Source organism: Chiroxiphia lanceolata, chromosome 6 (genome assembly GCF_009829145.1).
Source record: "Chiroxiphia lanceolata isolate bChiLan1 chromosome 6, bChiLan1.pri, whole genome shotgun sequence".
Classification (NCBI taxonomy): domain Eukaryota; kingdom Metazoa; phylum Chordata; class Aves; order Passeriformes; family Pipridae; genus Chiroxiphia; species Chiroxiphia lanceolata.
Genome location: NC_045642.1, coordinates 26,747,530 through 26,773,931, shown reverse-complemented (window position 1 = coordinate 26,773,931; position 26,402 = coordinate 26,747,530). Strand labels below are relative to the sequence as shown.

The 26,402-nt window shown below is 47.5% G+C and overlaps 1 protein-coding gene across 7 annotated transcripts; it reads right to left on the bottom strand.

The window, feature by feature from the left end:
* Positions 1 to 455: 455 nt before the first annotated feature.
* Positions 456 to 26,141, bottom strand: LOC116787837 (transmembrane protein 151B-like). Of its 7 annotated transcripts, none has more exons than XR_004357469.1 (3): positions 25,604 to 26,021; positions 4,159 to 5,992; positions 456 to 2,660 (listed from the first exon to the last, which is right to left on the bottom strand). XR_004357469.1 is itself a non-coding variant. In XM_032689797.1 (3 exons), the coding sequence occupies exons 2-3, from the start codon at positions 15,802 to 15,804 to the stop codon at positions 4,562 to 4,564; spliced, it is 1,437 nt and encodes a 478-aa protein (XP_032545688.1). In that variant the 5' UTR covers positions 15,805 to 16,033; positions 26,066 to 26,141; the 3' UTR covers positions 2,697 to 4,561. The 7 variants fall into 7 exon arrangements, 6 of the variants coding, with proteins under 6 accessions (XP_032545688.1, XP_032545690.1, XP_032545691.1 ...); XM_032689797.1 differs by lacking the exons at positions 456 to 2,660; positions 25,604 to 26,021 and adding exons at positions 15,799 to 16,033; positions 26,066 to 26,141 and having other exon boundaries at positions 2,697 to 5,992; XM_032689799.1 differs by lacking the exons at positions 456 to 2,660; positions 25,604 to 26,021 and adding exons at positions 15,799 to 15,982; positions 26,066 to 26,106 and having other exon boundaries at positions 2,697 to 5,992.
* Positions 26,142 to 26,402: the final 261 nt, after the last annotated feature.

Below are 26,402 nucleotides of genomic sequence, written 5' to 3'. Positions count from 1 at the left end.
CCAGCCTTACAATTGCAGAGGCTTACAGCACTACAGTGCTCCCATGGGCTCAGGAAGCACTCCAGTGTTCAAGCAGGAGTGAGGAGGCACAGGCAAGTGCTGTGACTTGGCCAAGCCTGTCTGGGGAGGCATCAGCCAAGGGATCATTGACTCCACATGGTGTGCCAGGAGCATGCTTCTACCTTGACAGGCATGTTATGCTTCATCCAAATGTCAAATGCAATGCTCGCAAAGGCTTTGAGAAGGGGTTGGAGAAGGGAGTTTTCATCTACAAAGAGGAGAGTACCCAACAGAAAGCTGTCATAGTATGACACAGCCCAGACTTTGGGCTGGTGTAAGAGGCCAAAGGTTTGCTGGAAGCAGCGGACCAAAGGGAACCTTCCCCATCAGGGGATCTGGCTTTAGCTCTTCTGAGAAGGGCTTTGTGCTAACAGTGATAGGCAGGAAGACCCATATGAAAATTGGACTGAAATCCTGCGTGCACTACCAGCTGGAGCATAAACTGAAATAAGAAAACTTAGGGAGGATTATTACCATGCAGAAATCAGAGGAACTGGTTAATCTGAAATGCTTTTAGGAACTAAAGACAAATAATCTCTCTTGGCCTCTCGTGCCACAGAATTAAGCATCATGGCTTTGTTCTGTAGGCCGTAACATCAGTGACAGTGCTCACTGCTCACACACACACAGAACACAGCTGATGCCTCCCTGGATTACATCCTTTCCTTACTTCTTCTGTTGCGATAGCATGTTGCCACATCTCACCTGCCTTGCTGAGAAGCATAGGCACGTTCTAGAAAATGCCTGAAGAGCTGCACAATAATCAAGAGGTGAATTCCCAGTGCTGGGAGACTTCAGAAGATGAAGGACAAGGAAAAAAGAAAGGAAGAGGGAGGGGAGCGGAGAGAGAAAAGGCAGGAGAAAGGCAAGTATTTGCTGGATTTCCTCACTTTGCTTTACTGTTCAGCCTCTTCTAATTACTAAAACCCAACAGGACATCTGGTACAGGTTATCCCAGTGAGAAAGCACTCCAAAACACCCATTTCTACATGAGAAGCCATAGCCCTAAAAGTTCAACAAAACCTGGTGGTGCATGCCAACACTCCATTGTCAAAGTAGTCAGTCTGCAGTTGGATACAAAATCCCTGTAAAAGATGTTTTCCATAGAGCTGCCTGGTTTGCAATCTGATTCAAGAACCTGTCCATTCCATCCTCTGACTTGGGATTTGAAGAGCAGTGTTAACCCCTACACTGCTAGGGAGCAGATCCCTCATCCTGCATCAGGCAGTTGTGGCAATGGCAAGAGATATGAAGAAGTGGGAGTGAAGGGCTGCTAAAGTACAGAGGTAGTTCTGCTGTACAGATGGTTGTTCAGGTGCTTCCTGAGTGGGAGATCTGTTGAAGCCAGCATATTCAGTCCCAGGCTAGAACAAGAGCTGCTCCTGACTTTTTGGTCACCACCAGAGGCTACAGCAAGTCACAGGAGGAAGCTCCATGTGTGAGAGGGCTTTTGCAGCTTAGGGATGGATTTTCAAATAAAAGCCCCAAAGTTGGATCAGAACACAGTGGTTGAGGAAACAGAAACCCTCAACGCTTTCCAAACCCTGCCAATGACACAGCTTGATAGCTACTGGATAATAGAGTGGCTTTTGAGGACACTGAAAAGGGTCAAACTGCATATAAACTGTCTCAGTTCTCTGCCCAATCCATCATAATAATGGGATTGCCAGATCTTGTTCATGTCAGTTAATAATACTGTTTAACGTAGCCACTTCTGAGGACCCAAATATAAGTCTCCATCTTGGAATACATATGGGACAAAACTGGCCATCCCAAGACCTTGGGTATGGTATTTAAAGACATGGGTGGCTGCAGTAGCAGCTCACAAGAAGGCTGAAACTCATCCTGCCTGTGTCTGGACTAAGCTTGCCATAACTGAGTTATGCTGCTCATTTGGGAATTATGTTAGCTACAGCTGAACTCTGTTCTCTTTTAATTTACATTATTCTACCATCTTTTCCTTTCTCATTTCTTGTTTTCCTCTCTACCACCTTCTTTGGTAAGCAACTGTGTTGAAATATTCCAGCCTCTCTGTTTTAACCTCTCCCAGCTCTTACATCTTTCATATGTGCTGGTTTTAACTTATTGTGTGAACAAAGATAAGGACAGGGAACCATATTAAAGACTTGTATTGACTTCGTCTTCAGAATAAAAGGATGTCAGGTATGAGTCTGAGCTTTGAGTTCAGGCCTAATCCTTTCCTAGTTCCCAAACTCTCCCAGCTCTCCCTGGGGGTGGCAGGTGGCATGGTGTACATGGCGGTCTAGGGACCACTGTATGGTGGATCTAAATTTGGATTTTTCTATAAGTTTCAATGTTACCCAGTTTGGCCCCAGCCCAACCATAATCATTACCCCAAGCCCAAACTTGATTTTTCCACATGTCAGGGATGGTTATTTTTTTTAGAGCTGATAAACTATTACATCATATGTGTTATCTATCTTTTGTGATAAATGCCAAGCTGTCAGAGTGAAAATATCACATAAATCACACATGAAGTATTTACATTAAAAAACATCGACTCATAAGAATTTAAACAACCTTTCTGATGGTTCCATCATTTGCAGCCGGTTAGCCAGGTATTGCCAATGTTTCCATTTCTGGAGTTGAAATAAACACAGCACATCAAAATGGAGTCATCAAACCAAAACAAAATGTATTTATCATGGTGCAACAGTCAATGCCATAAGTATGCAGACTTACATATAATCTACACATACTAATATGACTTTCCAGATCTCATATTGCATGTTGATACACACAGAACAGACTTGGGAGGAAGCACTTGTTGCCAGTCCCTCTGGGGACTCAGTTTCTTACCTACTTGTAAGGTAGGGTGACACATCACTTTGTTTTTGACAGTGACCGTATTGCAATTGTATTGCATTCTCCTGTGAGTCAGAGTGGACAATAATGTCCACCAGCCACTTGACAAAATGGTGTGGAGCTTGCTCAGCATATGACCATCCCTCATGGAACAGAGGTTTGGCAGGTAGGAAGTCCCTGGTGGGTCCTCAGTGTGGCCACAAGTTTCTTGGATCAATCTCTGGCTCTTGGAGGGTCTCTGGCCAGGTCTGGAGGGCATCCCACAGCCCAGTGTGTGCTCTGTCAGGGCCAGACACCTTCTGGATTTGGAATGGCTGGGACTAATTCTGGAAGGTGCTACACCTGCTCCAGGGGAAGCCCTGTGGGAAGAGCCTGGAGGTCCGAGCAGGAGTGGCCAGTGGGGCTGGGTCCCAGCTGTGCTCCCTGCCTGGGGCTGGGGTGTCACTGCATCTTGCCTGGGAAGGTAGCAGTGGGCTGTGGGCCAAAAACCCTCCCCAGGGCACACAGAAAACTGAAAGATAATGTAGAGCAGTCCGACAACTGCTGTAATAGACACTGTGGGTGGAAGAGCTTCCTAACAGCTCCAGACTCTCTGTGGGAGGGTTAATACCATATTTACCTTTCCCTCTCCAGTCCCTCTTCCCTTGTGAAGCCTGCACTACACTTAGCAGGTGGTAGGAATGAAACAACCACAGACCTACAGTCCTAAAAATAGTGGCACTAACAGGGCACTGATCTATGTTATGGCTCTCAACGATTGCTAACAAGGGTGGAGCTGGACAAGGGTAACTATAGGTGGAAACACAGCAGCGTCTCTGCTGCAAACCAGGCAGGGCAAGGTGAGCAAAGGGCATTTTGCTTTATTGGTGTATGTCACTGCTCCTGGAAGAAAGTCCTCAGCACTTCTCAGGGGCCTAGTAATTTGTGGCTGTGTAAGCAGTCAGCGACATTTGTGCTATGACAACCTTACTTTTGTCCAGTTATACCCTTAAAGATATCCTCACTGACAAAACCCCAGAAAAACTGGAAAGTAGAAATAAGAGAACTGAAAAAAAAGGAAGATGAAGGTAAAGCAAGAGGAGGAGAACATGATGAAAGGAGAGAAGGAATGGCAGAAGAAGAGGAAAAAAGTTTGGGGAAAATAAAATAATAAAAAAGTACCTCGTTTGGGGTTTGCAGGAGGTGACTCAGCACCTGCAGACCTGAATTCTCCTTCTGAGTTGACTCTGGCTGGCTACGTGCCTTGCGCCTTGCTCTATCTGAGTTTCTTACCTTGCAAAGCATCCAAGAGGGCAAATGTACTGGCCAAGCACAAGCTTTAAAAATCTTCCAGTAGCCACAGCAGTTAAATGTGATTGAAACGTAAAAAAAGACTGTGGGTGGGATGGGAGGAGATGCAGGGAATCGAGAAGCAGAGAAAGGGTGAGAAGCGAAAAATGTGAGAGGAATGGGGAACAAAAGAAAAGATTAAGGAGACCAGCCAGAGGGGGACAAGCTCTTGGAAATGAGGTTATCTGTTGGTCGGAGTGAATATGTCCTCTTGCAATGGCAGGGGGAAGAGCTGAAGCTCGTCCTGCTGACCTGCTGTGGAGACTGATGCTTGTAGGCTCCCCACCGGTGGCACCTCTGCAATCTGTGTCATGGGGCAGAGAAGCCAAGTAACCATGGAGACCTGTCACAGAGAGGTTTCTAGACAGGAGGAACGCCTGACATAGAAGTGCCGTCCATCGTGCCCCTCCGGCCTGTGCACAATCAGGACGGGGAAGAACCGGGCATCATGGTAGGTTGGGGGGCTTTCGTTGACAGCCAGCTGGCTAGAGTAGGAGCAGCACTGCTCATCCTGGCAGCCCCGCTCTGCAATGCTGCTGCTGCGGCTCCTCCAAAGGCCTGTCCTGTGTGAGCCATGAATGCGGCAGAGGGAGAAGCGGCTGGTGTTGAGGGAGAGGCGGGAGTTGCCGCTGCAGCTGTGGAAAGCATGGCGTGAGAAGATGGAGGAGGTGCTGGAGGCATGGTTGCAGCGTTCACAGCCATGGGCTGCCTCGCCATACCGATGCACTGTGTAGCTGTTGTAGGTCGGGGAGTTGGCCAGGTCCATGAGCATGGCCTCCGAGTAGCTAGGGATCAGCTGCCGGTTGGTGCAGATGTGCCACTCCAGCTCGGTGCTGTCCTGCGTGGTGTCTCGGGGCATGCGGTACCGGTACAAGGGCTCCTCTGCCGTGCTGGGCGTCGTATACTCCAGGCCCAGCAGCTTCTCCACATGGTAGTGGACATAAGCAGTCCGATACTCTATGAGTACCCTGAGCGGCCACGAGATCATCAGGATAGCTGCCACCCAGAAAGCATAGTGGGACACATACCACGGGAGGTGATCCGGGTCTCCATAGGCCATCATAAGCTCTTTAAAATCCACATTTTTAAGCTGCATGCCTTCCCTCACCTCCATGTAGTCATCCAGCCCCTCGATCTCTGTGAAGAAGTGAGCTCTCTGAGTCAGGTAAGAGTTCTCAGACTCAATGTTGGCAAAGCTGAAGCACTTGGTGAACCTCAGCTTGGTGGCTGTATGGCTCTCCAAGCCCAGGAGTTCCTTGGAGATGTCCTTGTATCCACAGTGAGAGTAGTCAAATTCAGCTTCAGCCACGTGTGTGTTGACCCTCTCATGGTAGACCTGTGTGGTGGTGTAGGCGTCACCATTGCGGTACCGGGTCACCTGCCGGGTTCGCCGTACAAAGTGGTAGCTGATGGCCTTCCACCAGATGCATGGAGTGGCTTGCTGCATGCGGCTGATGCATTCATAGACACTGTCCACATCTGCCTTGTACTGCAGCTCTCTCTTCACGTGGCAGTGCCAGCACTCCACCAGGTACACCACATAGAGCATAGAGAGGAAGGCCAGTGGGATATAGACATAGCCATCTGAGCATGGGCTGTCATGGTAGATCATGGACTTGCCCTTGAAGGAGCTATCGAAGCTGAGCTTGGTGACTCGGGCCAGCTGACACCAGGCCACTGCACCCAGGCAGCCATACATGAGGATGGAGAGGAGGAGGCATTTCCAGTGGGATTCTCGGCACATGCAAGCACTCAGGGACTGTTTCACGGGGCGTTGCTTCAATCACACCGCCGTGCAAGGGGAGAGAAAGACAAAGAGAGAACGAGGAACCCGTCAGTCAGGCTGCTTTGCACAACACACACAGTGACTGTTGCCTTCAAGACCGTGTCTGCCTTTGCTCTCAAATTACCTGACTAGGACACCACCCTACTTAACAGAAATGTGAATATAAACAGATACACCCTGCCAGGGACAGAGGGCTCTGGACAAAGCTCCTTCCTTGCTTCCTCATGGCTCTGGGGAGGGAAGTTTTTTGTGAGGCAGTGATTTGATGTGCCTGCACCCTAGTCAGATGGGCCTCTTCTCAGGAGGCAAGATAGGTCCCCATCTCCTTCTTCCTGCCTGTGGCCAGCATCATTTACACACTCTGCCATCTTCTGAGGTTGAGAGGGCTTTGCAGCAGGTGAACAGCCAAAAGCGTGGGGCTGTGGACTTGCTCCATTGCTTTATAAGTGTCTGGTGCCTAGATGCCCACATGCTGCTGTTGAGGAGGCTTGGGAGCAGCATTCATTGCAGGGCTGCAGCCCCACAGATTGTGCCAGCACAGGAGGACCAGCACTTCATGGAGCTGGAGCTGTTGCCTGACTCAGAGCTGACTCACACCCAGCCCTGAAACCAACCAAATGATCGACACCATTTTCTTGGAGGTGAGCCATCGGGAAAATTACTAGATTCGAGCACATTTAGTTGGAAAAATTGTCAAGATTACAGCACGATGCAGCACAGCTTCAGGCTGGTTAGAAAACTATCTCTGACCTATAATACCTGAAAAGATTAAGTGTTGGAGCTGAGGGTGTATGAGTGAATATTTAAAATGTAGCACATCCCTCTCTTTCAAGTTCTAAAAGTCAAGTTGGGAGTAGAGCCAGAGTTCGCACTCCTATACTTCCACTTTGTCTCCTGAGACAGTGTGATTGCAGTCCTTATCCCAGCCCTGGTGCGGTGTATCAGCTGCATTGTCATGCGATGTTCAGCTCTAATGAAAAATGCCAAATCAAGCCAGGCAGCTAGCGGAAACGGAGTTGTCTTCCAGCAAAGAGCAGCAGCAGCATGAGTTACATTACTGGCTGGCAGCTGCCCGTCTGTAGAAAGTGCGTGAAGAGAGACACCCTGCTGCCCTAGTAGGTAATGAGGAGGGCTGTCTGCATCCGTTTTGTTACTGCCATCCTCTGCCTCGCCCCTAACTGAGGAAATGACAGTGAGAAAGCAGATACACATTGATACTCATGCATCATCATGCCCTCTGCTGAGCCTGATTTCATGCAAAAATAGAAGCACACAGTTACTCCTTCTCCCGAGGGGCCACCTCTAATGCATCAAACTGCTCCGTAGATGCCAACAGATGCTAGGTTCAGGAAATGTCTTCTCTTTCTTTCTCCACGGAGAAATTTCTCCCCTACTAAAGCTTATCTTGGACCTACAGCAGTTAGGATTCAGTAAGTGATCTTGAACCAGCAAGGAATTTAAGTAGCAGCATCTTTGACTCAGGAAATAATAGCATGGCGCCACTAGAAAGAAGAGTTTGCTGTCCTCTCAATGAGATGGAAGCACTGGCATCTAACCTTGAAGGGCTGTAGAATCAGATTTAGTGCTGCTGCTTTTTTTTTTTTTTTTCCTGAGACAGAGAACCACTTCTAAGTAACTATATAGGGGTTTAAAACTTGCTATGAACACTGCAAAACTAGATTTGGGGATTGGTTTTGATTTCATAGCTTTTAATCTGACACTGTGTAAGTGCAGAGTAATTTTATTGATTTTAGAGAGCTACATCAATATTCACCTTCAGGAACTTAGGGCAGAATCTGGCCCCTGATTCTTCCTGATGCATCCAGAAGAAATCTGCCAAGAATTTCTATTCTTATTCTTATTCTTTTTTATGTATTCATGTGCCAGAATAAAGAATAATTATTCTGGGCTGTATTCTGACTGCTATATTCTCTTTACAGCAGCTACAACAGGCGGAGAGAAGCTAAGTGTTTTAAAAAGTACAGGCTTCCTAACTTCTGTAGGCAGGGCAGTGAAAAGACCTTAGTATGAGTGAGAATAAGGTTGTTTTTTCCTTAGTCGTTTGCAAGGATACCTTGAAGAACTCCACAAAGTGGCTTCAGGCAGTGCCTAAATCAGAAGTTTTGGGAATGAATCCCTGAGCCTACATGCAGTTTGGGAGAGTTTCATCTCTTGAAACTCTTGTCAAATGCCCACTGCTCAGTCTCAGTGTGGTTGCTGTTTCAGTGTGGGCTTCTGCCCCAGCTGTACCCTGAACTCCACATAAGAGCATCAGGTTCTCCTGACTCATGGGAAATCCACTTGAAATTACTGTTTTTTTATTATTTGTCTCTTCTTGACATGGAACTAGAGGTTTTAAGTGCTAGAGTAATGCAAAAACATGAAGAATTGCAAAGCTCTACCTTTTTTTTTTTTTCCCCAAAGGTTTTCTGAGGTGAAAAAACCCTCTAAACATTAACATTGCTCTACTCCGGGCACTGAGACTATGCAGAAGAAAGCAGCTGGGCAATATTCTAATGCATTACTTCATGTTCACATTCAGGCTGTCAAAGGTACCTCTCATGTAAAATTGCTTATGGTTAATAATGTCAAGAATACCAGTGGACCTAGCAAGAAATGCCCAGCAGTGAGTTTAATGTGAGTGCTTAAGAAGTCCATGCAGCTCCAGGAACCCCATGTTTTTCTACGACTTGTTGGAAGTGCTGTCAACCTGTCCCTGGGCACAGCCATGGGAGAAGGCTGTCCCACATCAGTTATGGCAATATTTGCCAAAGGCACTGCAATCCCACCTTCCCTTTATCTGGCTTTCCTTGACTAACAACTTCTCTGTGGTCCAACCTACAACCCACAGGTTGGCTTCTGCCCAAGGGGTGATTCAACCAGCCTTGTTGGTTAGGGCAATCAGTGGCTAATCAGAGTGGGCAAATGCCTCCTAATGTGCTTATCTCTGTGAAATGCCATCTCACCTCTGGGGGATGAGATAGCTCTGGTTTCACCAGTCCTGGAGCACCATCCAGCTGGGTTGGCAGTAGCTCAGAGGCTTGCAGGTCCAAGGTGATATTTCTGTATGCAGCCTCTGGAGGCACTTCAAAAATGGTCTTCAACCCACTGCACTGAAAAGGCTGGATTAGCCCAAGCCAGGTTTTCTCCACTGGTTTTTTCACTGCAGCCTGTAGAAAAGGCAGCTTCTCTTGTCTTTGTATTAGTGAAGGCATGCAGCCATAGAACCCACTGCCACATCTGATTCACACACCTACCAGTCCAGTTCAGCAGGGCCTTCATGTTCAAAACCCTTTGGCGAAAACACAGTTTTTTTCTCCTGGTTTTTCTAACCCACCGTCTCATTCCCACCATTGTTTCGAAGCAAATCCCACTGTCTGCAAGTCCTCCGTTATAAAAGGATCTCTTTCCCAGAGTCTACCTCCCAGCTCTCCCACCTATTTCAAGTTCTGAACACATTCATCTGGCCTATACCCCCTTATTTCTCCTTTCCTTCACTGAAATAATTATCTAACACAATTATAGTATTAGAAACACTACTAGCGTGTTTGTAAGAAAGACATGAAATAGAACATCATTACAATAAAGGTATCAGACATTCAAAAATCTAATAAGGAAATATATATTTTCATCTCTCTCTGCATAACAAATTCATTAATATATTAAGCCAGTGGCTCCCAGACTTTATTAATTAACATACCACCTTCTTGCAAGAATTATGTTTGTGGTACTACGTGGAATTTTCTCCTTTCCATGCATAGTGTTTCAAATCAAAACAGGGCAAGCTTGTATTTCTGGATGAGTAAATAAATGCTTAAGGAAACTAGCAATTTCCATGATAACTTGGGCCAGCCAGTGAGCGGGACTTGAGTCCTTTGAGGAATGTTGTGGAATCTGTGTTGTTTTGATGTGGAATAAAAGCATAACCTCCAGAAAATCTTAATAGAGAAACATAATTGAAGAAGGCGAAGACAGAGAGCCTGACGGAAAGCCAGAGTCAAAGCCAGAATAGATGGAGTCTCAGTCACCAGGTACTTTGTCCATGAGCCAGGACTTGCAGATTTGGGTCTCTAACCCAAATCAATAGAAGTATCTTTCCTCTCCTGCTTGTGGGGGCTTTCCTTTGGGCTTTGCTTTCAGCGTTGACCTGAGAAACATCCAGACAGATTAAATGAGACACAGGTTGCTCAGAGAAATTGTGGATGCCCCATCATTGGAAGTGCTCAAGGCCGGGCTGAACAGGGCTTTGAGTAACCTAGTCTAGTGCAAGATGTCCCTGCCCACAGCAGGGGGGTTGCAACTAGATGGTCTTTGAAGGTCCCTGACAACCTAAACTGTTCTTTGATTCTACAACCATGTATTGTGAAGAGGGATGGATTTGTCAAATCAAATGTTTCACCCAAAAGGTCCCAACCAGCTCTCATGACAGTACAATTTGTAAAAATCTCCTGTTTTGGAAGGAATACTGTGATGAAGCATAGCTGAGCTGTCAGTATCGTTGTTTATGAATCAAGTTGTGTTAAAAATAAACACATAACATCCTGCTATGCTCTGGCATGCTGCTGAACCACTTTCAGAGGCCTCCCTTCTCATTGAACCTGACTGGATTGGAAATTCCTAACTCTTACCCGAACTATCCATAATCACATGCTAAAATTGACTTTACTTTTTCACACTTAAAAACAATAACAAAAAAATATTTCCCAGATTGTCTTAGATCTCAGCATGAATGGGGAAAATGCCATGAGTAAGAGGTGGCATGTGTGGGGAGGTGGCATGTGGGTGTCTGTGCTGTGAGCCTTGTGGAGAGGGACAAGGTTTAGGGATGGCCCTGCCCCGAGCTGTCCCTTGCCCCAGATAGTCAGTCAGCCCCACAGCACTGCTCTGAGTTTGCTTTGGGGTTTTTAGGCCCATCATTTCCAGAAACCTCAGACAGAGTAAAGGGCCTGTGTACCACACAAAATGAAGTGAGCTCCATATCTTCCCACCCCCTGTTTGCTACCTGGTGGTGTGGAGCATTCTGAGACACTAAATAATAGATGCTATTTAATTTGTTGCCACAGCTGCTGGAAAATAGTCCAGAAAGCCCTAATTGCCAATGGAGAACAGGAATTTCAACTGACACCTGTAGCAGACAGGAGTTTCCAGGCTGGCAACATTTCGATTATTGCTCCTTTAAGAAACCTTGTTTGCAAATGATAAAACATCCAGGCAGTGGCTGAAAGGGCAGTTGCCTTCAAAGACGCCCTCTGATGGCAGATGCCCAAGATCAAAAGCAGGTATGCAAGGGCGGACTGGAGCCTCCCTTGCACGGGCACACCCACCCACTACTCCTCCTGGCTCAACAGCAGCCAGGCCAGGTTCTGGCTGCAGCAACCATAATTAAAATAATTAAAACATGCTCTGTGTTACAGAAGCATGCAGATTTGGGCTATTAATCTTGCCTAGTATAAGGGGTGGAAGGAGAGTGGAGGGGGAGTGCACAGCCTGGCATGTCCCCTGCTTAGCATCTGGAGCCAAGTGTGCTCTGGTGGCAAGAGCAAAGGGTTCGCAGCCAGGGTTTGGCTCTCTGACCCATCCCTTGACTCCTCGCAAGCGACTAGATTTAGGATACTGGTAGGTAAGTTGTAGCTGGTGACCATGCTGTATGAGCCTGCAAGTGACTGCATTGGCAGTGGCCAAGAATGAAAAAAAAATTAATTTCCTTCAAACTCTGATTTTTCCTTAAAAAGTATACTTGAAATGTAACAATGATGCTGGAGAACCAGAACAACATATTTCTGGGTAAGTGAATTGTGCTCGTGACTCTAGGTCCCCTTTCTCTTGATGGGTACACAAGAACAAATTTATTCCCCAAGGTCCAAGTTGAGGTGGTCTGGGTATCCCCATTCTTCCAAGGGAGCTGTCCCTTAGTAGGAGGAGGAAGTGCCACACTGCCACACTCAGAGAAGCCCAGACTGATTCCACCAGCCCAGGTTTTTGAGTGCCTAACCTGAAAATCTGGTGCCTCTGTTTTACCAGTGTTGGCTCACTGCTTTCGCTGACCTTTGGATACAAGCATGCCCAATAGCAGGACTCACCCACTAGCAACATGGTAGGGATCCTTGTAGTAGAATAAACAGCTAGACAGTTTTTTTAGCACTTATAGGGAGTCATATAAATTTCTCCTACCAACTTTGAGAGGTTATTCTGGGTCAGGAAAGTTCAGCTTATATTACAACCCAAATTACATTTACACCTTAGGACTGGGAGATACCAGGCCTTTATCCCATAGCTCCCACATCTCACAGACAATGCAATTTCACTTTAACATCCTATGTACAGCCCAATAACTAGTGGCTGGTAAAAGCTCATCTTCTTTAAAGACACTCTGCTTTAACCGATAGACTAAAAGAAATGAAGAATCTGCAATCCCCTTTCTCATTTGTTCTGGTGATGAAATTTTATTGCCATTGTAATTTTGTCTCACTTCAGCCCCCATTCATGGCAGAGAGGATGCCCATTCTCCAAGTGATGAAAGGTTCCTTTCATACGATTGCCTTCTTTCTCTGAACATATTTCTCCATTCTAATTATGACATCCCTCGGCCTTCTTTTTGATAATTTAAATGAGCCAAGGTCTTCAAGTCCTTCACTGCTATAGCTCTTTTTGGTGCTCTGCCCTCTCTTTAGCACCTTGAGATCCTTCTTGTCTGTACCCTGAAAGTAAATACAGGAGTTCAGCACTTATTTCACTGGCATCACACCAAAATATAAAATCACCTTCCATTCTCACTGATTCCCCCCCCTTTTTACTGTCTGCAAGAGTTGCATTAGTAGATTTCTGCCTAGCAACATCCCAGGAGTTCACGTTCAACGACTCACTCACTTGGCTCCCAGGTATTTTTTGAGTCACTGTTTCTGAGGACATCTGAAGGGTTGGCTGCACTCTCCACCCTGAAATGTGTAACTTCAGGTTTGGCTTTGGATTGAATAACTAAATTATCAAATGAAGCAGATCCCTAAGGAGAACTGTGCTTGTCTCATCATTACAGACTGGCCTGCTAATGTTTGTGCCAACTGTAAATGTTACCAGCAGTAATTTTATGCTTAATTCCAGAGGATATATCAAATATGATAATTATTCCTGCAGAACTCTGCCAGTCTAATGGCTAAATATCCCATTAACTTATACAAGACAATGTTTTCACAAAGCTAAATGACAATCACAAAAACAAGGCTATAAGCATTATGCGGTCACTGAGGTGCTCCTCACACTTCCTGTGCTCACTGCCAGGAATAATTCCATGTGCAGTTCTGCATACAACATTAAGAGAAATCCTCCCAAAGCTTCAATAGAGCACATTATCATCTAGCTTGCTGTTACTGTATGCTCTTCAGCAGTATCTGTATTTTACTCCGAAAGTAGCTGTTTACCAGTGTGGGCTTGAAGCACATCTTTTTCTAGCTGCCTCAGAACTGCTTACAGCATGCAAATGGTTACAGTGACAATGGGAAAATTCTTGTTTTGTCTCCTTCTGATTTTGGCAAAATAAATTCGAACTTAAAGTTGCCAAACTGACACCAATAGAAGGGGAAGAAATAGTCTGTGTCCAAAGGAAACGCAGAATCATATTTTTTAAAAATTTGATCTATAATTTTGCCTTATCCTTGCTATTTCTTCATAGCTCTCTACTGACAAAATGACTTTTTCCTCTTCTGCCAGCCTTCATTCTTCAGTCTCCTTGAAAACTCCAGCATGAGCTGTATAAGCAGAAAACATGCTGCCACAGCATGAATTTATTCTGTTTGTTTTGTGGACAGTTTGTAGCCTGAGTTTGACTGTCTGTATCTGGTTCACAGACAGATATAAGTGTTCTCCAATTTCAAAAGCATTAAAATTCTTCTTTGGGGAAATCATGCAAAAAGTGTTTCCTGTCCTTTTAAACCCCATGTGCATTTGTCCTTGGTGGCTGACCTCAAGAGCTACAATTTTGCTTCAGCAAAATGCTATCATGTCTAAAATGAAAGAATGAGAAAACAGAGGGTAACGAAGACATGGCCTGAATGGAAATAGAGAAATGAGGGGGAAACATGGAATGTGGGAAGAAGTGGAGGAGGGAAAAGGATAGCCAGTGCTGAGGCAGGGGAAGGGTGCTGGCAGGTGAGGACAGAGACCACTCAGCCTGGGCAGGGGCAGGAGGGAATCAGCCCTAGAAAAAGGACCCAGGTGAAGATCAATGGAGGAAACACTGAGCCTGACAGCACAAAAGCACTGTATGAGCCAGCAGTCCTCCCAGCCCATCTATGACCTGGAAAACAGCTACTCCTGAATGGCTGCTTTCTCGCTGCTGGGAACTTCTCCCTATCTCCTCCCCACAGCCTGGGGGTGGGATAAGGCTGTGCTAAATTGGCCCAGAGATTCCAAATTGTCACGGAGGTGACAGCATGCTGCAGGGCTGATGTTGCAGCTGTGTCTCAGCAAGATGTGCGGCATCACGGCATGCTCCTGCTCTCTGCCAAGACCTGGCTTTGGGGCTACAGGGTGTCTTTAACTGTCTTCAAGAACAAAATGACCCCACAACTTGAGATTACTCATGTAAGAAGAGTTAATCTTATATTTTTATTTTTACCTCTTTTACTTAGCAAGAATAATCTTCTTGTCCATGTAGAAAGAAAGAGTGGGGGAAACACTGACAGAGGACTGGAAGAAAAGAAATAAAATTAGGGAAGAAAGAAGAAAAAATGGTGGATAAATTAACACCAGTCATAATTGAATTTGCCTCTGTGGATTTATGCTTGTGATTAATATATCCCAATGAGATACCCAAAGGGGAAGGAATAATTAATAACCACAAGTCATACACTTTGGCAGATGGTGACCTGCCTGGATGAAAGCAGAATTTTCTTTCTAACTATGAGAGATTCCTCCATCTTGGTCCCACCTCCTGACAGACATGGCAGGACATAACACAGACAGGACTACTGAGTCTTTGCTAGACAAGCCCTAGGCTGTGCTGTTGTTAATCATAACTGAGGTGAGCCCTAACACTATGACCAGCCTCTGGTGCCGAGAAAGGCTTCACCGCTTCTGCAGTGGATAGGGATGATGCAAGAAGAACAAGTAGATTTCTATCCACTGTCCCAAAGCAGCTGCAACAGATGCAGGTGTAGCTATCATCTCCCAGTTCCTGAGGTAATCCTGGTGTCTGGGGTGGTCAGGGAGAAGACAACTGCACAAGTGTCATAGTACAACCTCTTAATGCTTTCCAGGGCCAAATGAACTCCTAGGTCAGATCCTTATTAGTACAGTGAGCCCCTTGCAGGGCTGTGCTAAACCAGACGTTGGTGTAATGGTGAGTAGAAGTGCTCCTTCACCATGTGACTGAATCTGGGCACTGCATGGGGTATCAGTAATAAGGCCTGGTGAGGGAAAAGGGAGATATTACAACTGTAATCTCATCAATCCCCTCCTGGGGAACCTAAACAAAATTCTTCCTGCCATCCATCTTGAACGACAAGAAGCCCATTACCCCTAGCTCATGCTGAGCCAGTAGCAAGTGCTCTCAGCATGGCTGCAAGCACAGGGGGGAAAGGGAAATAAAATGGATAGAAGGCAACAAAAAAAAAGCCATTTTGCATCAAGATAATTTCCCTCCAGCCTTTGAACAGGTAGCACATTCATTGCTGCACGTATAGTTTAGATGCACCATTTGCTCTTCTGCCACAAAACTCCTGTGAGAATGAAAACTCCTGCAGGCAGGGACCATGATGTCAGTGTATAGCAGAAATGCTGTTACTAGGTTTGAAAATAATAACCTGCATGCAATCCACATGTTTGTAGCGTCACTGGCTCAGACGTTCACTTTGGCAACTGCCCTCCTGTGGTGAGCAGGGATCACCGGGTTTCTCATTTTAATCCATGCAGAGATTTAATCTCCTCCTTCCATCAGTGGAGCTGTCAGGGAAACACCTCAGGGTAGGAAGGTGCGTCAAGTCAAAACTATGAAAAGACACAAATATTGCTGATCCACCTGAACTTCAGATGCCACCCCTGAAATATTATACAAAGACAGTGTGTTATTTCACAACATTCATCCTTAGAAATTCTAGCCAGCATCTGAAGAGAGGAAAGAAGAGGTCAGGACGGAAGGAGCCTCCAGTCCTCTTAAATGTCAGATTCAGCATTAGCTCTTGCAGGATACTCCTGAGTTCTTCAAGCAGAAATAAAGGAAATCCCAGGAAGTAAAGACATTTGGATCCCAGAGAATATATATGCTGCTCATTGCAGCAGGATGGGAAAGCCACTCACTGAAATGCAAGGGTACATATGTGAGTGTCATGAAGAATTTGGCCCTAGACACATCCATGGGTGACACTTCCACACGCTGCTCCAAGGAAAGCTGTGCAATTCCATTTTCAGTGCCAAGGAATCCTAGCAACAAAGTGGTCACCATTTACAAAATAGAAATTACGGCTATTTTAGTGGCAGCTTCTTACAAGAGCACAAAAATGCTGCACTAACAAAATCATTGCTTCTCCCTTCAGATTGCTGTTGTTGCTGTCACTGGCTTTTGACTCAGTAACAATACAAAGAACGTATTCGGGGGCAGAGGATTTTTCCCAGTAATGCCAATGCTGGGTATGAATTCATCGGGAAAGAAAAGCTGGGATTCAGCTGGGATTCAAGCTGTCTCAGAGCAAGAGAGTACCTCTAGGAACAGTTCTTTTTGCTACACTTTAAGTATGCATCATGCTTAGTTCATATTACCTCTGCCTTGAATACTGGTGGTTTCTAGCAGACACAGGATGAATTTTACAGGTATAACAACATGGCTTACCTCAACACATATCAGTTAACTGATAAAAGCATCACATAACCTCAAGAAAGCTCCTGGGATGCAGTTCCCAGCCACTGCCAGATTAACAAGACCAAGTGATTGACATGAGGCATAGCTGTGCCACTCAGTATTTTCCAGCTTGCTTCATGCCTAGCCAGCCGCTTGCCCCCTACCACAGCCAGCCCCACTGCATGGAGGTTTCTGGGCAGGTGCCCTTGCCCCTGCTCCCACTCTGGAGGGAGATCCTGAAAGGGCTGATTGCAGCATGCATCCATCCATTTGTCCTGTGGCTGCAGAGTGGAGCAGTCCTCACCTTGGCAGGAACAGTCTTCAGTGTGCTCCAGCCTGTGAAAGCCAGACCCAGCTCCCTGTACCCTTGGACAAGCTGCAGGCAACACAAAGGTGCCACAGCCCCTGGGGATCAGCTAGGTGCAACTTCCTGACTGGTGCATGACGTTACCAGTGGCTTTGCTGAAAACTGACACCAGCCAAAGAAAACAGAAGGGATGATGGGACCAACTACCACTGCTTCAGCCCAGGAGAGATGGGGACAGCAGGGAGGAGAACGGGGGAGAGTAGCTATCTGCCAGCCTCTGTGTGCTTGACAAAGTCTCAGCTGGATTTAACAGGAATCCTGTAAAACCTGCTTCTCCCTCACTTTACACAGAAGATACAGCTCTCCAGGGGTGGGAGAGGAGTGAGCAGGAGGCTGGCAGTGCTCAAGCCAGTGTTCTCCTGTGCTGTGCATGCAATCAGCCTGCAGCATGGGATGTTGGTGCCACAATTCAGTGGTGTACTAAAGCTTGTCCCTTCCCACTCCTAGGTCCCTAGTCGCCAGTGCTCTCCTCATCCTTGAGGACCATGTCCTGTGCCTTACTGTTCTCATCATTGTCACAGGTCTTGGGTGTCCTGCCCAACCTTCCCTCAGCCTCCACATGGGGACTGAAGGCAAGCTAGACAACAGCCACAGACCAGTTTCTCGGGGGGGAAAGCAAGGGGCCAGGAAAGACAGCCTTGTGAGGAAAAAGCCGATGGAGTGTTAGTTCTGCATCAGTTATTCGCAGTCTAGTCATTGAATGTTTCTGTTTAGACACTTTGTAAATTAGAAAAATAGTTAATTATTATGAATACCTTTTAATCTTTGCTTACTCTAAAGGAACACCTTGGGATTTAAATGGAGTATATAGAAACAACTCTCAAGTCCTCAGAAGAAATGTGATCCGGGACTGATCCAAGCTCCAGAGAAGTCTGAGGAAATCTTTCAAAGGGAACTGTGAATGAGGCTTTGCCCAGAACCACCACATTTTATTTTTATTCCCATTTATTTGAAATGCCATCCTTTTATTCTAGTAAAATCAGAGCAACATGGCTCTGTGCTTTGACCTTTCAACCTCTAGCCTTCCCATGTGTGACTTCGCAGTTGGAGGCCATCAGCCACACTTCAGCAGAGGAACTGCCAGCCCTACAGCACTGGGCTGGTGCAGCTGAGGCTGTGGCCATGCCAGGTCCCTTGTGCTGCTGAGATGAGCATCCCTTGCAATGAGATCCAGCCACTGCTCAGGCTTCAGCTGCTCCGTCAGATGTGGGGAGTGTGTTTCCCCATCTCTGCACCTCTCTGAACACAGCTGCTACCTCAGCACTGTCAGGTTTTTATAAGGGTACTCTGGGTAAGATGAGGCAGTATCCCAGCAGCTAATGTTTCCCTGTGAGAAACAAGGTGTTGTCATAAATATTACTTTTCTCTCCCTCTTGCTTCTCTCTGTGACACATTCTGCAATAACATGATGGCACAGCAGGTGAAAACAACTGGAAATTCATTTAAGCACTTAATGGTTAATTCTGGGATCCAGAACACCTCATTTTTATTTCTTGACTTGACTTTGACCCATGTCATGGTGCCAGCACACCTTTTTATATCTCCTGAAGACACTGAAAAAATAGCATTTATAAAGTGATTTCACATGAGCATTGCAGCACCACTTGGAAGGAAGGCACCTGATCTGCATGTGAGTTGTTGCATCCTGCCACTCTATCAGCTTGTGGGAAGCCGAGGATTTATGTCCTACCCTGGCCTGCTGACAGGTAGTCCCCTGCAGAGGACCACGGAACATCTCAGGCCTGAAGACAGACTACCATTCCCACCCTTTCAGCACATGCTCTCACTACTGCCCTCCTCCACCAGATACCGGCACCTCTGGCTGGCCATCTTACCTCCAGGCAGCCACGAGGGAGTTCTTCTCTTTTCTTTGGTCCTCAGAGGGACACTCATGCTGGCACGATTCTACTGGCAGATGCTGCCACGCCAGCCTCCACAGTGCTCTGTGCTCCCTCTGCCCATTGCAGGGTCAGGGACATGGCATGGCTTGTGCCTGAGGCATTCAGGCTCTTCTAGCTCTTGTCCTCCAGGACACACTGTGCTGGTTTGCAAGAGATACTCAAAGTAAGATGCCAATGCCTCGTGCTGAACCACTTTGTTACCACACTAATCGAATGTTGTATTCCACAATTCCGAGTCCAGCTCCTAAGGGCAATCAATCATATGGCTATGAAGAAGGCCTCCAGCCATAAATGCATCACCACAAATCACTTCTCTCCCAAAGCCAAATACATTGTGACCTGCAAAAGTCTCTGACTGATCCTACTTTCTTTCCTGGTAAGATCAGGTTAGTCAGACTCCACATTTGTGAGTCGCCTCGATTACCTACTTACTTTTAGCTTCCTTGCCAGGACTGTGATCCTTTGTGATCTGCTCTTTGCTCTTTGCTGTCAGCTCCTACCTTGCTGGTCCCCACTCTCACCAGCTGGCTGTTTCCACCCATCTGCCCAGAGGCCCAGTATTACCAGTCTTTCCTTCAGAAGGCCTCTGCTGGCTGAATGCTGAACTGGGATGTGCAATACCTCAGATGTATAGAAACAATGCCATGTCTGAGTTGGGATTCTCTGTACATTCTTCACCTGATGTAAAGCCCTGGAAGTCAAAAGTTTGTGCATTTCATGGGGTGTGAGCCCCTTCATCCTTTCCAAGTTGCATGTGTGGCACCTTGAGAGAGGCTGCCAGCTACACCAGACACCATTTCACAACCTTAACTCCACACCGGGAGGGCTGCCAGCCTCCTGGTGCTGCTGAGCTACTGGCACCATGCACAGCCAGGCTCCTCCATCCTTCCCACTCACCATCTGTCCTGCCCATTTGAGGCACTTTTCTTGCTTGTTTTCATGGCTGCAGAGATGTGCTGTGGGCAGAGCAGCCATCACTCAGGGACCAGCTGATATGGGTGGCTGTCAGAGGCAGCTTCAACCCCTGACCTGCCTTGTGTGCTGCTGTTGGCAGAAACCTGTCCAGCTCCACTGCAGCAGCATCCCAACTATAACATGGTGTTGGCTCTTCTGTGCAGTGCTGCTTAAATGAAGAGTTAGAGTTTGGGGGAGTTAACAAAGCCGTTACAGCAACTGTGACCTCAAAAAGTTTCAGTATGTGCTATTTTTAACTTTACAGGTCTTAAGCTCAGAGGAACACAATGAATGATTAGAGTCTGAAAGTGAACTATATTTTCCATGATTAGAACTTAAAAACTAATTAACTACTTAACCATGCTTTTCCAAAAAGTAGAACTCCTACTCTAAGTGGAAACTCAGCCACAGCCTTATCTATAGTGTGACAGTGTAAGTCTCACTATAACAAGTGAAGGGCCTTACAGTGCTGAAGATAGCTCAGCAGCCACTGCTTTTGGTGTCAACTCAAACACGTGCCAGGACACACCTAGAAACAAGTCCTACTCATTATGGAACCACCTGAGGATATTTCACTCCTTTTATTCTCTGTTTCACGATGTCCCTGGTCACTGGCAATGATCTGAGCTATTTTCTTCCAAGGCATAGAAACAGATGAGAGGAAATAAAGTGCTCCATTTCCAGGGAGAAGATACCTCCTACCTCACTTCTTGCAATGACTTGCACTGACTGAAAAGTATCTTTGGTATACACACTCTCCTCCTTCAGGGAGATCATCATCTGAGGTCTCTGAAGTGAGAAAGGGAGAACAAGGAGAGTATTTGGGGGTTCAATAAAGTGTGCAGACCCATTGCTTTTCTGCTGGCATCAGGTGACTGTGTGTCCACCTGAAAAAACAGCATTAGGAACCAGGTCTGAAGGGGGACTACCACTGAGTTACCTGGTCTGTCCCTTTCCCGTGAAACAACATCTACATAGTTAACAGCTATTTGACTAAATTGTCCTTATAACCTTCCAGTGGCAGAACTCCACAAGTTCCCCAGTTGCTCCAGCCCAGCGTTTTATTGAGAAAATTCCCTTACTTGCAAGATTGGGAAAGTCAGCCAGAAGGAGCAACTCACTTCAGTCTCAGCCACAGTGGCGAGGTGCACTCTTTCTTAGAGAGAAGACTCTGCCTGTAGAAGCCCAAACAGCTAGAGCCAAGGCTGCCCTTCAAAGCTCAGATGCATTAATTTGATATTTCCTATCTATTTTTTAAAACCCTTGACAATTTCTCAAGTGAAGTGGAGAAGACAGCCAACTCTAGGGCACCAAGAACAGACATGTGATCAGAAGATAAAGTGGGACAACGAAAAGAACAAAAGCAGAAAAAAAGATGTGATGCTTCAGCATGGATATTCTTACGACAGAATCTGCAATGCAAATACTGCCTGGAACTGCAGGATCGTGAAAAAAAAGCTTTCCAGTTCCTCAGATGCCACTCCTGCTGTACTTTTTCCTTTGTCTTTACAAGGGAAGTCATCTGGAACAAGGAATGAGGAGCACTCCTTAGTTTATGTCTGATGAATAAAGCAAGGGCGTGAGGGGAAGAAAGGGTCTTGTTCTGTTTGACCTTCACTCAAGAGGGGGAATATCATGCACTGACTTAAAAAAATAAGTGTTTTGTCAGTCATACTCACTTGGGACGGTGACAGCCTTCCACCAGGCAAACCATGAGCTATCATTCAGGGGGTTAGCTGAGCAGGTCTTTTGCATGAGGTTTGGAAGTGCATAGGGAAGGAAAAGTGAAGCTTTCCGTAGGAATCATGTCTCATATTTCCTGCCCTCCTCTGGCAGTGCCTGTTAGGTGAGTGCCCCGTGCAGCTCTTGAAGGGGAATGTTTACATAGAAATAGCCCCTCACTGGAGATTGATACACAATGGTCTCTCCGAACTTTCGCTTAAAAGGTGGTGGGGAACATTAACTTCCATCGCAGCAACTGTGCCCTCCCTTCTCTCCATCTCCTGCACCTGGGCTTGTTTCTCTTGAGCACAGAAGTCTTGGGAATGATAAGACTCTCAAGGAAGAGGACAGTGCCACAGAGGCAGTGGGGTGTCAATGGGCAGATCTGCAAGGGAGCAGAGTTGATTAGACTGTGGAGATCTGCTGGTGAGGAAGGGGCACGGACAGCAGGCCTGATAAATCGGAAAAGGTTGTCTGCCTCGCTGCCTCTGCCACCTCTCATCCACTCAGCCCATAGACAGGGACAATTTAAAACTAACTGGTCTAAGTTATTAAGGGCTTTATGCCTGGTGTTTTCAATGCCATAAAATAAGCCTTGACAAATTAAATAATTGGTGAGGGAAAGGGATTAAAAAGCTGGAGAACTGGGTGTCTCTTCAGTGGCACACTTAAGAGGAAAGGTCCCAGCTATGTTTTGACCTGACAGCCTCTAAAGCTGTAGCCTGCAAACAAGCACTGTGTATGTTTTCTTAATTTGTGACACCCCCTTGGTGCTGTTGTGACCACGAACAGCACTTTTCAAATAAGCTCCTGTTGCATTTCCCATCGGCAGTAAAAGGCAAATGAGGCAGTTTTAAGTGGCCTCCCTCTTCTGTAACATCTCCATCAGAGAGCCGATGACCATGGGTTTCACGAACATTGACCCATGAGGTTTTCCCTTTTATTTAAATGGATTAACTGGTTACATTATGTCATGCCCAATTAAAGTTCTTAAATATGGAAGAGAAGATAAAACCAGGCATGGACAATTGCTGTTTGACTCTGCCAGTACAAACAAGACAAATACGTACTTCAAAATGTCAGGTGGCTGCTGCGTTCAGCTTTCTACAGTGATTACTTGGCTTTGGAAGCAAATAAATTATGTTTGTACTCACTGGCTTTGCTTTCCTGAAAAAAACCCAACACCTTCATTTCCAATTAAGATTTAAAAATTTAAATATTTAAGGCCACTTCCCAAGTGAGATGTAAATTGGCAGAAATGCAGAAAAGTCACTATCAAATCTTCAGTGTAGGTGGAGGCTGCCACAGTAATATCAAGAAAAATAGCCACTGCTATTTTAAGCTATCACTGCTTAACCAGGGCAGTACATAGCAGCAGGTTCTGCTATTTCAAAGAGGAAAATAAAGGCAAATATGTCCAGAGAATTAATCTACAGCAATAACTGCTGAAACATTTGGAAAAATGCATCCTTTATATTCCGTCCCCTGAAAGGGGATTGATTCCTTTTCAAAAGAGTTCATGGGATGGTAGAATTCTACACTAATACCAAAAGCATGTCTACTCCGGATCATCCAGCTCGAGCAGTCCATATCTCAATAGAAAAAACTCGAACCAGAATACTGGCAGACAATCTGAGGGCTTGCTCTGACATTCAGCTAAGTTAGCAGTAAACCTACGTGGTCCTTGGCAGAGGAGGACGAGGGCCATGACAGGTAACTGAACTGACGTGCTCCTTTCTGCTCCACAGCTGCACCTTGGCTTGTCTTTCTTTCAAAAATAAGAACTTAGACTTCAGACACATGGTCTGTTAATAGCTCAGGGTTATGTCTCATGTTGATTTGTCACCCCAGGACACCAACAAAGGCAATTTTCAGTCATTGTCACCATTTAGGTCCATGCATTTGATCTAAGTGAAATCCATAAATGACGAGGCTGAACAGAGAAGCCCATGAAATGCCCATTTAATATCAATACTGGGCACTTACATGCAACTGCAAGAGTCCAGGTCCAAAAAGGCTATTTACATGGTGATGTGGAAAGCATGAGGAAAAGACCAATACTGTAGGACTGCAGTGTTAAGATATCACTGTTACAGGCATTTGAGATATAGACTCAAATGTGCAAATGTTTGTGTTGGAACAGAAGAAAAACTGAAAACAGGATGAGTGAAGCAAGCTCTAATGTGCTTAGCAGAGAGATCAAGTGCTTTAGTGTCTAGAAATGGCTTAGAAGTTTTCATGGTGGACTTAATATATTGGAAAGCCTTCAGTAGCTCCTGGTCCTAGACCAAATAAATCAAAAAATCCCTTCCAGCATTAACCATGTATTGATCTTCTGCAGGGCTGTAATTACATTGGGGAGCTCTACCGCTGGAACAGCAGCTGTATCCTGGATCCAGCCACAGCTCTTCATTGTTGCAGGTGTTTAAAAAGCAATCAAACAGGAGAAAACCCTAATTTTCACCTATGGAAGACAGTTTTTCAACCTGAGCTGTAAAGTCAATTTTCAAGTAGAGATGGTTTAAAAGGTGCTGTTTGGTTTAAGCCTAAATATACTGCAGTCACATAGGCTTTGTTGAGGCTCCTGGATTTTGACTATAGGATTATGAGACTGTTGATGAGCCATGCGACCTGTTAACAAAAGCTTTAAGCAGACTAACTGTACAACACAGTGTTCCAGGGCTGCTTTCACTTTTGTTTTCAGTCTTCTCTGCCAGCTTTAAGGCCATTCTCTACATTCCTGGGAGCATGTACATTTGTTTTAAACTCTATATTACAAAGAAATTTCACTGACTTCCATGATCTGCACATGGATTACACAATGTAAATGGCAGACCTGTCAAAACTGTTGGAAACAAAGGCTACATTAGGCATAAAAGAAAATCCCAGGCATTTCTAAAACAGGGCAGCTTGCTGTCCTGAGCGTGCAGGACTGCGCACGCATTGTCACCTACTGTCACACAGCCCTGCAGTTCTGTCTGGCCAATACCTTGTGGCTCAGGATTCTGTGTCAACACTCAGACACATCCATCATTCCCTCTCTATGCTATGCAAGGCCAAAGTAAGTGCTTCACAGATGACTTGAAGAAACATACTAAGCTGTATTTTCTCCACTGCCTTCTACTGCAGATTAGGTAACAGAAGTGCCTAGGCCCCAAGGGAAAAGGAGAGGCATGACCTCCTCCTTAGCCCCAAAACACCTGAAAGCCACAGAGCCCCAGGCTGCAAGCCCCTTCTTATGCTCAGTATGCCCCTCCGACCACTTCCACTAGTGCCTCGCAAAGCTGCAGTCGTCTTGACCATTTCACAGGTCCCAGGGAAGCAAGTGGTAGGCTCTCCTAGGCCAAACGCCACGGGGCTCATGTAGCCAAACTTCCACTGGGCTGGCCCGCTTTCCCCCCCGGTGCACCGTTCCGGTGCAGGGCCGGTGGCTCAGCGGCCGCCCGAGCCCGGCAGCAGCGCACGGCTGAGCGCAGGGGCCCGTCGGTAAAACCCCGCACCCAGCGACCGCGGGGCTGCGGTCGCCCCACCGGCGCGGGGGGCTCGGCGGGGCCGCGGGTGTCCCGCCGGCGGCCCCGGCACTGCAGGGCGCGGCGGGGCACGGCCCTGCACCGCACCGCGGCTGCAGGTAGCCGGGCGGGCTGTGGCTACGCTCCTCGGTCCTCCCCGCGCCGCAAACACCCCCAGTCGGGGCACCTTCCCCCGGCCGCGGCTCCCCGGTTTCCCCCACGCCCCCACCGCCCCGCACCCCAGCCCCTCGGCGAGGTTGCCTTTGCCCCTCCCGGTCCCTCCCGGCCCGGCCCGGGGCGGACGCTCCCGCCGCCGCTCACCTCCTCCCGCACGGCGGCGGCGGCGGGCCCCGGGGCGGGGGTGCTGCCCGGCCCGCTCTCAGCAGCCGCCTCGGCTTCCCCCTCCGAGGACATCCTTGGCCATCACCGGCAGTGGCGGCGGCGGCGGGGGCTGCCGGACCCCGGGACGGCGGAGCCCCCCGCGGCCGCGCCCCGCACCGTGGCCGTGGCCGTGGCCGGGGCGAGCCGCCCCCCGCGCCCAGGGCCGCCCTGCCGGGTGCTCCGGACTCCCTCCACCATCCCAGGCAGGCGGGCAGAGAGGGACGGAGGGAGGCGGCGGCGGGGAGGAGAGAAAGACGAGGCGGAGTGGGGGGTGTCCCTGCCGCTCCCGGCCCCCCCAGGTGGGCAGGCGAGAGCCCGGCGGCTCCTGACGCGCCTCTGCGGGCGGCTGGGAGATCCGGCGTGCGCCCCCCCCTTCCCGAGAGACGACCTCCGAACCCCTACCCTTCCCGTGCTGTCCCCTCCTGTCTCCTTCTCGGGGATAGCCTCGCTGCCCCTTCCGCGGGTGCGCCCCGCCTCCCCAGGGATGCGCCCCCGCTGCCGGCCACCTCCTCCCAGCGCATCTTCAACGCCCCCGCCGCCCGCGGCGGAGCCCCAGCCACTTTTCCCGCTTTTCCCCAGAACCCGCATTTTGCCCGGGCTGGCGGCGGGACGCGGCCCAGCAGCAGAAGAAGAAGGCGGAGGAGGAGGCAGGCTGCCCTGGGGAAGCGCTCCCCCACGGAGCAGCCGGACAAACTTGCCCGACGCGGCTCGGGGATGCCCCTCTCTCCTCCCTGGTCGC

Excerpts from the sequence above, each read along its gene's own strand:
- LOC116787837 (XM_032689795.1), bottom strand. The coding sequence starts at position 25,696 with ATGTCCTCGGAGGGGGAAGCCGAGGCGGCTGCTGAGAGCGGGCCGGGC. Across the intron at positions 5,993-25,603 it reads CCGCCGCCGTGCGGGAGGAG|CAACGCCCCGTGAAACAGTC; the intron begins GTGAGCGGCGGC and ends GTGTGATTGAAG.